We start from the raw sequence: 13,060 nt of genomic DNA on the forward strand, positions 1-13,060 counted from the left end.
CTCTCAACAATTTCTGGAAGATATTAAAGGGTATTCTTAGAGACAGATATCAAAAATAACTCATTTGACCTATTCTTCGTGTGACATTTATTTCAAATCAAATCAGCGAGGATTGTGCTTGCCAGCTTGCAGTTCTGCAGATGGATGTTGCAGAGGACGTGATACAAAAGACCACTTCTACACATCATTTAGAGGATGCTACTAAAGCCCAACTGATGCCAATCCCTCCTCTTTGCTAAGTGCAGCATTGATATGAGGCTCACATGGAACACAGAAGCTAGGGGGCTAGAGTATGTTATCCAGCCTTTAGGTCATGCTCCACTATCCAATTTAAACTTGGCTGAATTTTTATTCAAAGCCACGTTCTTGCTTCCTTCCAATAGCTTCTGGATACCTTTTTCATCTACGAATCTATCTACCTCCATCTTAAATATAGTTCCCAATTTATACACTTATACCCTTATTCTTGACCCTCAGCCCTGCGAAAATATCTCTTCTGCATCCAATTTGTCTAGCCCAGTCAAAGTTCTATATTTTTCCAATTAGATACTTTCTCAATTTTCTAGACCCATGAAAATAAACCTATTTGACCTGATCTCTGTTCAGACAGCAGTCTTATCATCCAAGGAATCAGCTTGGTGAAATTCTGCTGCATTCCCTCAATGATAGGCTTATCCTTCATAGGTAAAGAGACTGAGAATGCACAAAATAAAGTGCAATCTCATCAAGGTCCTGTGTGGGTGCAGTAAGATTTGCTTCCTCCTGAATACAAAACCTCTTGCAATGAAAGCCAAAGTAGAACTTGCCTTATTAGGTGCTTGCTGCATTTATATAGTATTTACCTTGAGTGACTGATGTACAAGGACTTCCTATCTTTCTGCCTTTATCTGTTTATCCCCATTAAATTGCCACTTATTTCCTTTATAACTTCAAAATTCAGATTATGAAGACATAGATTAGCTATGATATGTAATCTAATGTACAGTCACCAATTGGCTGAACCAGGCAACATTAAATACTCTGGCTGAAGACTTCTTCAGGCCACAACAATTCAACATTTTAATATTGCCAACTTCAAAATGAATTCAATGGCCTAAAAGTACTTTGTAATGTTCTGCAGACATGAAATACATCACACAGATTCAAGTCTTTTGATGGTGCTCCATCCAGTTCTTGGTGCAGACAGAAATCAACTTCTCTGTATCTGCCTATGCCATATGGAAAGGCCACTAACATGTAAGTCCAGGTTCTTTCATATACATAGGCTAATCAATGGTCTACTATAACTAACTTGAGTGGAATACAACCAACATTTATTGGTGATGCAGAGGAGTCCAAAGAAAAATTTGAGTTATTTTCAAAAAGAGCAGGAATAACTTTCTGAGAATGATTTGCTGACCAAAAAAAAAAAGCCACTACATTGCAAAATTTTCCTCATCCCCATCTGCTACAGAAAACAGCATCTTCACTTTCTTCAGACCAAATGATTAGTCAATTGCCCAATGTTATTCTAAACCTCCCAGGGGCATGTTTTATATCTGTCACTTATTTCCATGTATGTCTAAGCTTTAATCCTCTCACTAGCAGGCTCAGACTTCAGACAACGTAGCAGGGATACAACTGTCCAAAACTGATGGAGAGAAAAACCTACTCTCCAGTTTCCCAATTTGCCACATTTTCAATATTGGTAAATTCGTAAACCAATTAACTATTGTCACTATACAAATGTACAGCAAAAATGTGTCAGATGGTGGCACAAAGAAGCAGTTTCTCTTCCTTGGCAAACCCTGTGGCAGCAAGGGCAACCAGCCCTGCAGGTTACAGGATTAACATTACTAAGCTACAGCTCCTTGCAATCTTTGATGCACAACCAATTTTCCCGTCGACGAACAATGTACTTTCTATTTATTATTTCAGAGTATAAGGCAAATTTAGAAGTGATCATTCTAAAATAGAATCCAAGCACCAGAAAGTGCCACTATATTTTCTTTGTGTTTCGTTAAAGAAATAAGGTATACGTAAATTACCAAGTGATTAAAAATAACTTAATGAAACTGTGTCATTTCACATAGCCATAACAATGTCTGAATGCATAGAATCCTAAATCTTTATTCCTATAATTGAAGTCAGAAGCTGACTCATTAACCAGTGCTTACTAAGTGTTATTTATCAATGTCGTACTGACAATATAATTCGTGCTTTAATGAACATGCCACAGAGACATGTCCTCTAACTTGAATTGCTCTTCTTTTTCCTTTAGTGGGTATGAACAAATGTGGATAAAGAAATGGTGTATGCAGCAAAAACATACCTTAAAGAAAGTCACAGTGGCTCCATCTGCAACCGCTCCATACTCTATCTTGGTTTGTTTTGCCAAGTCATCTGCTGAATCAATGGGAGATTCCATGCGCTCTACCGTGAGAAAAGCAGCTAAGTTTGCAGTGTACGATGAAATGATGATCAGCGTGAAGAACCACCAAATGCCACCCACGATCCTGGTGGAAAGGGCTTTGGGCATTAGCTCGGAACCTGACAACAGTGGTTGGGGAGTGGGGGTGATGGTGGTGGGGGGGAGGGGGGAACAAAAGTGATGGAGTTAAAGAGCACAGGGTGGCACAAGTGTCTCCACTTGTGGTCTGAAACACCAGACAAAAATACATAGAGTGCTTAATGAAAATCACCACGGTATCAGATCAATCAGTGCTCCAATTTGCTTTGTGCAATACAGTCAGGGGTTCAATTATATCATTTCCATATCTGCAAGGAGCATTAATTGCAAATATATCTGATGTGAAGTTTCAGACTTGCATTGGTAGAATAGATACTTCCTTATTTTAATTGAAATATTTGCAAATAACGGCATCTGAGTAAATCAAATTCTTCAACGAAACGAACTGAACCGTTTTTTTGCCCATTATGAAGATTTTATCTCTGAACAAAGGTTCCGATTTACCTTTGGAGGGTACAGTTCACTGCTTGGCTCTGTTTATACAAAAATAAATTGAACATTTACTGCTAATTTACACTATATTGGTGATAATTTTAAGTTTCGGAATTTGCAAACCAAGAAAGTGGTTGAGGTTGATAAAGTTCATCATTCCTCAAGATCTCTTTTAGAAGTTTTCCAAGAGGAAGTGTTTTCAATCCCTGGTCTAACAAATTCCTTTCAGATGTATTTTGAGTTCATGATGAAAACAGATTGTCATCGACTTAAAGAGTAACTATTTAGTCATTGATAAGTTTTAGAATTGTGTAGCACAGAAAGGGGCTCCAAAGCTCACCATATTCATGCCAAACCTTTTGCCCAGTTTAATTAATCCTAATTTACCACATTAGCAATACAACCTTTCATGACTTGCCCATTTAAGTAAGTCACAGTGATTGTATCTGACTCCAAAACTTCCTTTGTCAGCACTTGTCAGATATCACTCACTCTCTGTGTAAAGCAATCTTTCTCCTCAAATCCTCCTTCAAGCTCCTTCACTTAACTGAAAACTGTGCCCTCTTGTTCTTGATAGCACTTCCATGGTAAAATCATTCTTTAATATCTAGATTACTCATGTCTTTTATAATTTTATATATCTCTATACACTCACCCAACAGCCTTCTTTGGTTGAAACCAAACCCAAACTACCCAAGCACAACACCCAGCAGATGCTGGAAATCTTGAGTAATACACAAAATGCTGGAGACAGCATCAATCTAGGGAAATAAACAGCCAACATCTTGGGCCAAGTCCTTTTAGGACCAACCATCTCCCCCTTGCTTCCCATAACAATTTGAGATAGAACTCACCCGGAGTTGTATTAGTGCTTATGCATCCTATGACATTTAACACCACCTGCTTAACAATGAGAAACTCCAGATTATCCATATAATCTCTTCTGATCTCACTATTTTCCACGTCCTTCTCCTTGGGACTTCATCCACATAACTAGCTGCACAGCTCAATAATCCCTTTGGCCCAATGGGAACCCCATTGCTATTCTCTTACTCCTGATATAGTGCTTATTGTGATTCTCCTTAACCTTAACCGCCAAGGGCATCTCATGGCTCTTTTTTTGTCGTCCTGATTTCTTTTTTAAGTTCTCTTCTACACACTCTATATCTCCTCAAGATAATCAGCTGTTCACAGTTGCCTATAGTAGCCATTTATATACCTCTTTTTCTCTTAATCAAAACTTCAGTATACTTTGTCGTCCAAGTTTCTATAATCTTGCCATCTTTGCCTTTTACTCTCACTGGAATATGCCAGACCTGAACTCTTATTCTCATTTGAAAATCTTGTGTTTGTCAGCTGTCACTTTATCTACAAGCGTTCGCCCCAATTTAATTTTGCCAAGCCCTTTCTTAACTATTGATTTTTGTTTCCCCCCCCCAGTTCAAGAAAACAACTTGTGGACTAACCTCATCCCTTTGTAATAACTATCTTGAAACCTACAGAATTATGGGTAATACTCTCAAAGTGTTCACCTTCTGACAATTCCACGGCCTGCTCAGATTTATTTCATAGGATAAGGTTAAATACTATCCCAACTCTAGGGAGAACAACTCTCGAGTAGATACTATTGTCATTCTACCAACTTCATTATGCCTTCTGTAGATTTAAACAAGATAAACATGTTTCCAACTCAACAGTACAAATTATAAGGACTGAAACACAACAATGTTGGCTATATTTAGGTAGAGCCATATGTGGTAATTTTAATCATAAATGATCGTGTGAGTCACAAATTCTTCAGTACTCAGTGGTTTGGAAAATACGTTTAAAATGTATTTTTATTCTGATTATTTTCATCAAGCCAATCAATTGAAATTTGGTGTGTTCATTGTGTCTCAACAATGGAATATCTGTCAAAAAATATTACTTGTTAATCCTTATGGCTGTTTTTTTTATTGGGGATATAGACAGAGGTATCAGTGCACTGTATTTGGAAACGGTCTAAAATGACATTGAATGGTGGACTTGTTCAAATTTTCAATTCTCCTTAGCTCCTTATTACAGATGCACCTGAATTTTATTAATATTTTATTGAACCCCTGAGTATAGTGTTTCCAATAGGTAAGTAGCTTAAAATATATTCCATTTATTCAATACTGGATGGAGTTGACTGTTCATGATTTTATAACAGACAGTCATAGGTCAGCATTATACTAAATAATGAGGATAAGCAAACCTTAATCCTTAAATAAATTCAAACTTGTGATCATTTTTCTCTCAATCAATTTTGTAATAATATGTTTAACTGGGGCTATATGAGTTCACCAGTGATGAAGAACCATATCTTTGCAAGTATATATTGGGTATCTGCAAATACACTTAGTTACTTGGATTAGAACCCCCTACCTAATGGAAGGGAAAACTCTGTAAGCAGGGTAGTCTTTAAATCTCCGCATTTTATAGAATCTCAGAAGGATACTGTGGAGAAGAATGCCCTTCAATGCGACATGGCCCATATGGCTTTGAAGAAGCTATCAAAACAGTACTAATCACCTTCCTTTTACACAATGCCTTACACCTTATTACATTTACTTTTGAAAATTAACTTTGAATCTCATTCCATCATCATTTCAGCATGTGCATTCCAGAACTTAAAACCTGCCATATTAAATCTCCCTCATGCAGCCTCTGGCTCAGTTGCCAATTAGAGTAAATTTGTCTCCATTGGTAACTGGGCTTTTTGCCTTTGGAAATAGTTTCTTCATTTTGGTCCCAATTAAACCCTTTGATCATTCCTCACTTCTATCTTAAATTTCTCATAAACTGGTTGCAGGGAGTTTATGCTGCAACTGTACAGGGTACTGGTGAGGCCGCACCTGGAGTGCTGCATGGAGTTCTGGTCTCTTTACTTTTGGAAAGGCATACTGCCTTTGGAGGTGGTGCAGAGAAGGTTCACCAGGTTGATTCTGGATATGAGGGGAGTTACCCTATGAGGGGAGATTGAGTCACCTGGGACTATACGCACTAGAATTCAGAAGGGGGGGGGGGGAATCTTATAAAAAAAAAGCATAAAACAGGGATAGATAAGATAGGGGCAAGAATGTTGTTTCCAGTGGCAAGTGAGACTAGACTAAAGGAACTAAAGGAACCTCAAGATTCAAGGAAATAGATTTAAGATGAAGATCAGAAGAAACTGATTTTCCTAGAGGGTAATAAATCTGTAAAATTCTCTGCCCAGGAAGCAGTCATGGCTATCTTATTTAATATATTTAAGATGCAGTTAGATAGATTTTTACATAGCAGGGAAATTAAAGTTTATGGGGAAAAGGCAGATAGGTGGAACTAGGACCACATCCAGATTAGCCATAATCCTATCGAATTGTGGAGCAGGTTTGACAGGCCAGATGGCCTATTCCTGCTACTATTTCTTATGTTCATATTTCTGCTCTCAAGGGAACACGCCCAGTTTTACCAGTCACTTCAGATAACTAATGATTTATATTCCTTGGTACCATTTCCAGATTTTCTTCTTCTTCTATCTCCTCTCTGAGGTTTAAAAACCTTCTACAAAGTACGGTGACACCTTGCTGGGTTTTAAATTCAGAATGTAGCCAGGAATGTAAAATGGCCTCAGTTGATCTACGTAGCACAAAACTGTAGTGGTAGCATGTCATTACTTGAAAATCACTTGAATACCTAAACCAATACTGGTATAGGCTAAATGCCTTCAAAGCAATGAAAATGCAAGTGACACACATCAAAGTTGCTGGTGAACGCAGCAGGCCAAGCAGCATCTATAGGAAGAGGCGCAGTCGACGTTTCAGGCCGAGACCCTTCGTCAGGACTAACTGAAGGAAGAGTGAGTAAGGGATTTGAAAGCTGGAGGGGGAGGGGGAGATGCAAAATGATAGGAGAAGACAGGAGGGGGAGGGATAGAGCCGAGAGCTGGACAGCTGATAGGCAAAAGGGGATACGAGAGGATCATGGGACAGGAGGTCCGGGAAGAAAGACAAGGCGGGGGGGTGACCCAGAGGATGGGCAAGAGGTATATTCAGAGGGACAGAGGGAGAAAAAGGAGAGTGAGAGAAAGAATGTGTGCATAAAAATGAGTAACAGATGGGGTACGAGGGGGAGGTGGGGCTAGCGGAAGTTAGAGAAGTCAATGTTCATAAAAATGAGTAACAGATGGGGCACGTGCAAGTGAATCCACTTTCCTATTAGTGAATACATGCCAAAGAGGTATTTAGCAACTAATGGGGTAGGGGCAGATCACATGTCTCCAGCTGACATTTTCAATAAATTCTTGATGAGAATACAAATTAGGATTTCCACTAAAATGATCATCAAGAAATATTTCTCCCCATCTCATACTTGGGCTAACTATTAAAAGAAGAAATTGCACAACTGATGCTCAATCATGCATTTTATTGCATGCTATGTTCTTTTAACAGAGATCATGCAAATGTAAGATTGCTTACATTAACCAGGATGGAATCATTGGAAGTGCATTTTTAATTAGATCTGGGTAATATGGAATGTGAGAAAGATGGATTCTTCAGGTAAATTTACAACTCCTTCTTCAAGTCTTTCAGTAATTCGGTTTAATAACGACGTTTAAGAGACAAGGAAGCTCTTTTTGATCCATCTTAAAAATCACAACCCATCTTACCGCCTGACTCCTAAACTACAATAGCTTGGACATGACAGCCAACTCCAAATCCAGTCTTAACTTTATAAAACTCTAAGAAAAGAAGAGAAGTATACCTTGTTCATGATGACAAATAGGCCCTGAGAGGCATGCAGTCCGATACATAAATTCATAAATCATACCCACTCAGGGACTACTCGCCCACTTGGACTGCTCTTAACTCCTTAAAGGTGGGGCTGCAGTCAAGCAATGTTGCATTTGCAGGCACACAACACGCCAGGGCAAGACGGAACTATCTGCTGTAAGAGTCACGCAATTACCACAAAGTTCTTATCTTACCCACAAACCAGAGGAGGTGCCTTTTAAGGATGCTTAGACAGAGCCTGGTTGGGGCTGACTGTCATGTACCCAAGGTAACGTCATGTCCAACACTTTATCCCACAGTTTTCTGGGGGGTCAGCAGGCGAAGAAGGGTTCCCTCTTATCATGTACCCTGTTGTACTGAGGAATGTGTGTTAATATGATGGAATACTTACCTGTACATCAGGCACGCATGTCATGGAGTCGCATGCAGTGTGTAGATAATGATGAGCGCCAATGTGCGCAGCTCATTTCTGATGTAGATCAGTAGATGCTTTTAAAAATGAACATGTGTGTGCTTAGATAGGATACATGCAAAGAGGCACCCATGCAAGCCAAGTGCCTGAGAGCAGTTACCCCCAGCAAAGAGTGGGACATGTGCCCAAAGAGAGGTGCAGGCTGAAGCGTATACCTTGCTGCATGAGAGCTCCAACTCCAAACCAGAAACTATTTAGCAAGGTAAAATTGTTTTCCACCACATCTGAGTCGGGATTGCAAGGGTGGGGATTATACCACTCATATGGGCTAAACCTGTGGTAATTGAGAGAAACAAATTGAAACTATGAGCAGAGAAAATCTCAACAGAGAGCACGATTCCTGGAGGAAAAGAAAACAAAGGCAAGTTTAAAATCCATAACTGAGATTTCACTAACAGATTCATAAAACTTCTAGTCCATTGCAAAACAAAATTTGAACAACACATATAAGCAAACTGATTTTTAAAACATATATGTTCTGAAGGTGACTTCAATTTAAAACACCCAAAATTAAGCATTTCACAGTATTTCAAAGCAGCACTTTCAGAATTAATTGGTCATTGTTAGCAATAGTGCTTTAGTGTCTCTTCTAAAGGTATACCTTCTCTGTCAAACATTTTGTGGTAGTAGAGAATGAAACAGATCCTTCAGCAAAAACCTACCCTAGTATCCTGCGCTTCTGGCATTGATGTATTTAACTACAACCAAATTAAATATTGTTCCATGGATCAGTTGTCAAACAATAAAATGTTTTGTTTTGGAAATTCAGGCATTTTATCTTATGTCATCTAGTGACGGTCACAAGAAATTTCATTAGGTTTGCTCAACATTGGTTGACTGGATTAAACAATCTAAAAAGCTAAATTAAGATCTTTAAGTAATTCAGGAACAGTGCAAGTTAAAAAAAAATGTGCCCCATGCTCCTGATGAAATATCTCCGATATAATTTAAAATCAGCTCTCGATCTGCGCTCTTTTCTGCAATCATGATTGTTCCCTGCATTGTTTAGCTTCTTAAGCATAGCACTTTCTTTCTGAATGATGAGGTCCTTATTAATCTAATCATCATAGGTGCAAGAAACCCGACTAAAGCAATTACATTTTTATTTTCATTGTGTGTATTTTGTCGGCGAGTCAATTCATTTTTCCTCAATAAGCAAAAGTATGCATTGTGGTTGATCTAAAGATTTTGAAGGCAGACTAGTCCAATCCCTTTTTAAGTTATTTTCCTTCCTTTTCAGTTCTACCATACAGTACATTAATCCCCAAGAATGAAAGGGTACATGACACTTTGCTTCCAGGGTTTGATCCCAATTCTCCAACTGCTACACTTTATACTAAAAATACCCAGTTTTCTAATGGACTTCTGTTTCATCAAATCTAAGGTGTGGAAATGTGAGAACAATTCAATTTATTCCTGTGGTAGGTGTGCATTACAAAACCACTTAGTCCAGTGAAGCTTGATTTAGCACGCAGCGGAACTGTGAGCTTGAGATAATGATAGACACTTCTGTTGGGAGTGCATTGTTACCATCAGAGAAGAGTTCTGCATTTTTAGTGTATATTTCATACATTATTATATAACCAATGTTATTGCCCTTAATTCAGTTATATGGGTACAAACCAATGGAGTATCTAGAATGAAAATAATAGACTAGTCCTTAATATTTCTCACGAAAATGACTTCTTACCAATAACTTGTACCTTACTAAAACTTAATTTTTTTTACCATTAATTGGCAGACATTACCAATTTGGCAGTATTGAATTTCGGCTGCTGATAATCTTAGCAATCATGGAACACTTGCTACTTCACACAGAATGACTCTTTTGAAGAGAAACATAGTTTGAGAACTTGCATTGCCTTTTAAGGTCAAACAAAACCACAAAAAGTAATTAAAAAGTGCCTTTAAAATGGTGCTTCACAAGAATAACCAACAAAAACTGTCTCATACAAAAAATCTTAAAAATGCAGCGTGTAGAGATATAAAGAATGTTGTAAAAAAGGAAGGAAAGGCAGAGATTTATTGAGGAAATTTCAGAACTGAAGCATTTAAGGGATTCACAAAGACAGCCTTAAACTCGATGCACTAATTAATTAAGAGCCAAGGTTAATAGTTGAATGAGATGGTGCAAGATATGAAAAAGACATTAAGGTTTTTAACTGCTCAACCAGGAATGTACTGGAGATAACAGAAGAAACAAGACCTCAATGAATTTGGATTTCTGAGATCTTAGTGATATCAACTGTATGCGGTCAGAAGTTTTTCTTGGAGTTTAATAAGATACCAGTTGCAAGGAGGATCATGGAAGCAAGCAGCTCAGAAATAGAAATTATATCTCGGGTTGAAGAAAATAGTTTGGGGCATCTGCATTATTTGAGAATTTTTGTTTCTCATCCAGTACTGGATCCTGGATAACTGATCAGTCAATTCAGATCCAGAAGTAGAATTAAGAGTAGATGGTGAGATAGATTGCAATGATGTCAACATAATGAGGAAATTGATGCTCTGCTTTCATATAATGCTAATGCAAGACATTGTGCCATGAGAAACACGATGGGGTCAACGGTGAATCCTTTGAGAGCAACGGTATAGAAAAGGAAGTTGTCACAGTTGATCAGGGGAGGGGAGTGAACAGGAGGAGATGGAGACAGGGAGAATAACTTTAGAAGACAACTTGCAGTACAGACATCACTGCATATATTACTACTTTAATACTATTTGGTCATTTATCAGTCAGTGAGGAGGGAGGAGGTAAAAACATCTACACAGACCTAAATGGTCCTTATGCTTGTCATTTAGAAGCTTAGTTTAATCTTTATACAATTAGGAAGATGCAAATAGTAAAGTAACAAATTGCTCACTGATTCACTTTCCCATTTTTGCCATGACACATCCTAGAGATAAATATGCAAATATTAAAGGAGCCTCAACTGTAGTGTTTCAGAGCTTCCAGAACTAATTGAAAGGCAAGACATACCAGCAGTGGGAGCTGCAACACTGGTGATCAATAGTGGAAGTAGAACTATATGCCAAGCTTCATGGTTGTCTTTATTATAGAGATGTGTGTTTTGTTCAAATCATTAAAGCTATTCACACAATTAACAGCTTCTTCTTCATATGTGTCAGTTTTCACTGAATTCTCATGACATTACTGTAGCCAGATCATTAACATGGGACGCAACATAAAATTGGAACTAGATGATTCGCAGCCCTTTATACCTTGCCTGATTTCCTTTCCACTGATCGTTGGAAAGGCTTTAGAATGGGTAGTGGGATTATGCCAGTATCTTCCACCCTTGTCAAAGTTGAAAGTATTTCCTTATTTCACTGAGTTTTTCAATTATATTTTCAACAATTAAATGTGGCAGGCTATGTAGCAGGCATTTGTGGGTTTCATGCTTTGTGAGGTATCTATTTACCCAAGTAATTGATGAGTTGACATCAGTTAGATATTGGGTATTCCTGATCAGGTTAGCTACTGACACTGATTTCTTTAAAAGCTGAAACCTTTGCAACCTAATTTACTTAGGCAATTTCACACATTGTTGTATTAATTTAGATTTCCAACAAACCAATTTCCTTTCTTTTATTTTGTATCAGCATTTAAGAAGTGTAAGTACATAATTTTTTTAAAATTTAAGTTTATAAAATCTTGAATTTAATAGTTTTTAAACATACAGTGCTAATGGTTTTACTTTGACGTAAAGTTGAGTTTAAGTACATTTTATGTTTAAACATGTTATTTTAATTTTACATTTAGAAACTGTGGCTTTGACACCTGCAGCTAGAAACTCAGCAACAAACATGGTACTTAAACAAAGTTATATTTATGTTGTAGTCGATGTAATTATGGTTTTGGAAACATATAGGGTTTCTAATGTTATCGTTGAACTATCACTTAATCCTGAAAATGTGATTTGGACAGGCATACCTATTAAAAGGAAAATTAAGTGGTTTTATTTATAAAACACATTTGCAACCACAGGATATCCCAAAATCCTGTACTTCAAAACAATACTTCTGATTTGCAACTTTAGGATGCTTTAGAACACCCAAAGGATATCCATTATAACTGCTATTTAAATAGGAAGGACATGGAAGTTTAGAGAAGTTTCAAAGAAGATTTACCAGGATGCTGCCTGTATTAAAAAGCATATGCCTGTATCAGAAAGCATCTCTTATGAGGAAAAGTTGAAAGAGCTAGGGCTTTTCTTTTTTGAGCAAAGGGGGATGGAAGGTGATATGATATAAGTGTGTGAGATGATAAGCAGCCTGGAAGGCTCTTCAGGAGAGAAGCATTAGATTTTTCTTGGAGTAGGTTAAAAGGTAGGTGCAGCATTGTGGGCTGAAGTGCCTGTACTTGCTGCACTGTTCTATGTTCTTTGTTCATGAAATACAGTATATTTGATGTTGTGGCATTGAGTAGGTATTCCAGTTTATACATCTTCTTACATTAATCTTACGTATGGTCAGTCAGGACAAAAACCTCTAGCTATGTTACCTATAATTGCAATATATGAAATAAAACATCACCCTATTGCAGGGTACCATTCTGTAGTTTGACAGGCTGTAGTAAACAAAAAAGAAGTGCAATACATGCCAGATATTTTATTTGAACAAAGGTAAAAACTAATCTGAGAAAAGATAACAAAACCAACTAGTCAAGATAAAGAAGAGGCTGTTAACAGAAACAATAACCCATCTATAAGCAGAGAAAAAGCAAACACAAATATTTCTTAGCATTATCTGGCAAGAGTTTGAATGTTATTTCTAAAAGTAGAACAATGTCATTGAAAATGAGTTGATGCTTCAGTAGGAATAAAATGAAAGATAAAGCCAGCTGTAATTTCA

The 13,060-nt window shown here is 37.6% G+C and overlaps 1 protein-coding gene across 6 annotated transcripts in view; it reads right to left on the bottom strand.

Moving 5' to 3' along the window:
* Positions 1–13,060, bottom strand: part of LOC134342318 (glutamate receptor ionotropic, kainate 2) — a 534,599-nt gene that overhangs the window by 79,675 nt on the left and 441,864 nt on the right. For all 6 annotated transcript variants that reach the window (XM_063040301.1, XM_063040302.1, XM_063040303.1 and 3 more), the window contains 2 exons: positions 8,362–8,480; positions 2,312–2,529 (listed from right to left, as the gene is read on the bottom strand). In XM_063040301.1, the coding sequence (XP_062896371.1) occupies positions 2,312–2,529; positions 8,362–8,480 (337 nt within the window). The remainder of the gene's footprint in view (positions 1–2,311; positions 2,530–8,361; positions 8,481–13,060) is intronic.

The sequence above is a fragment of the Mobula hypostoma genome, chromosome 2 (genome assembly GCF_963921235.1).
Source record: "Mobula hypostoma chromosome 2, sMobHyp1.1, whole genome shotgun sequence".
NCBI lineage: Eukaryota > Metazoa > Chordata > Chondrichthyes > Myliobatiformes > Myliobatidae > Mobula > Mobula hypostoma.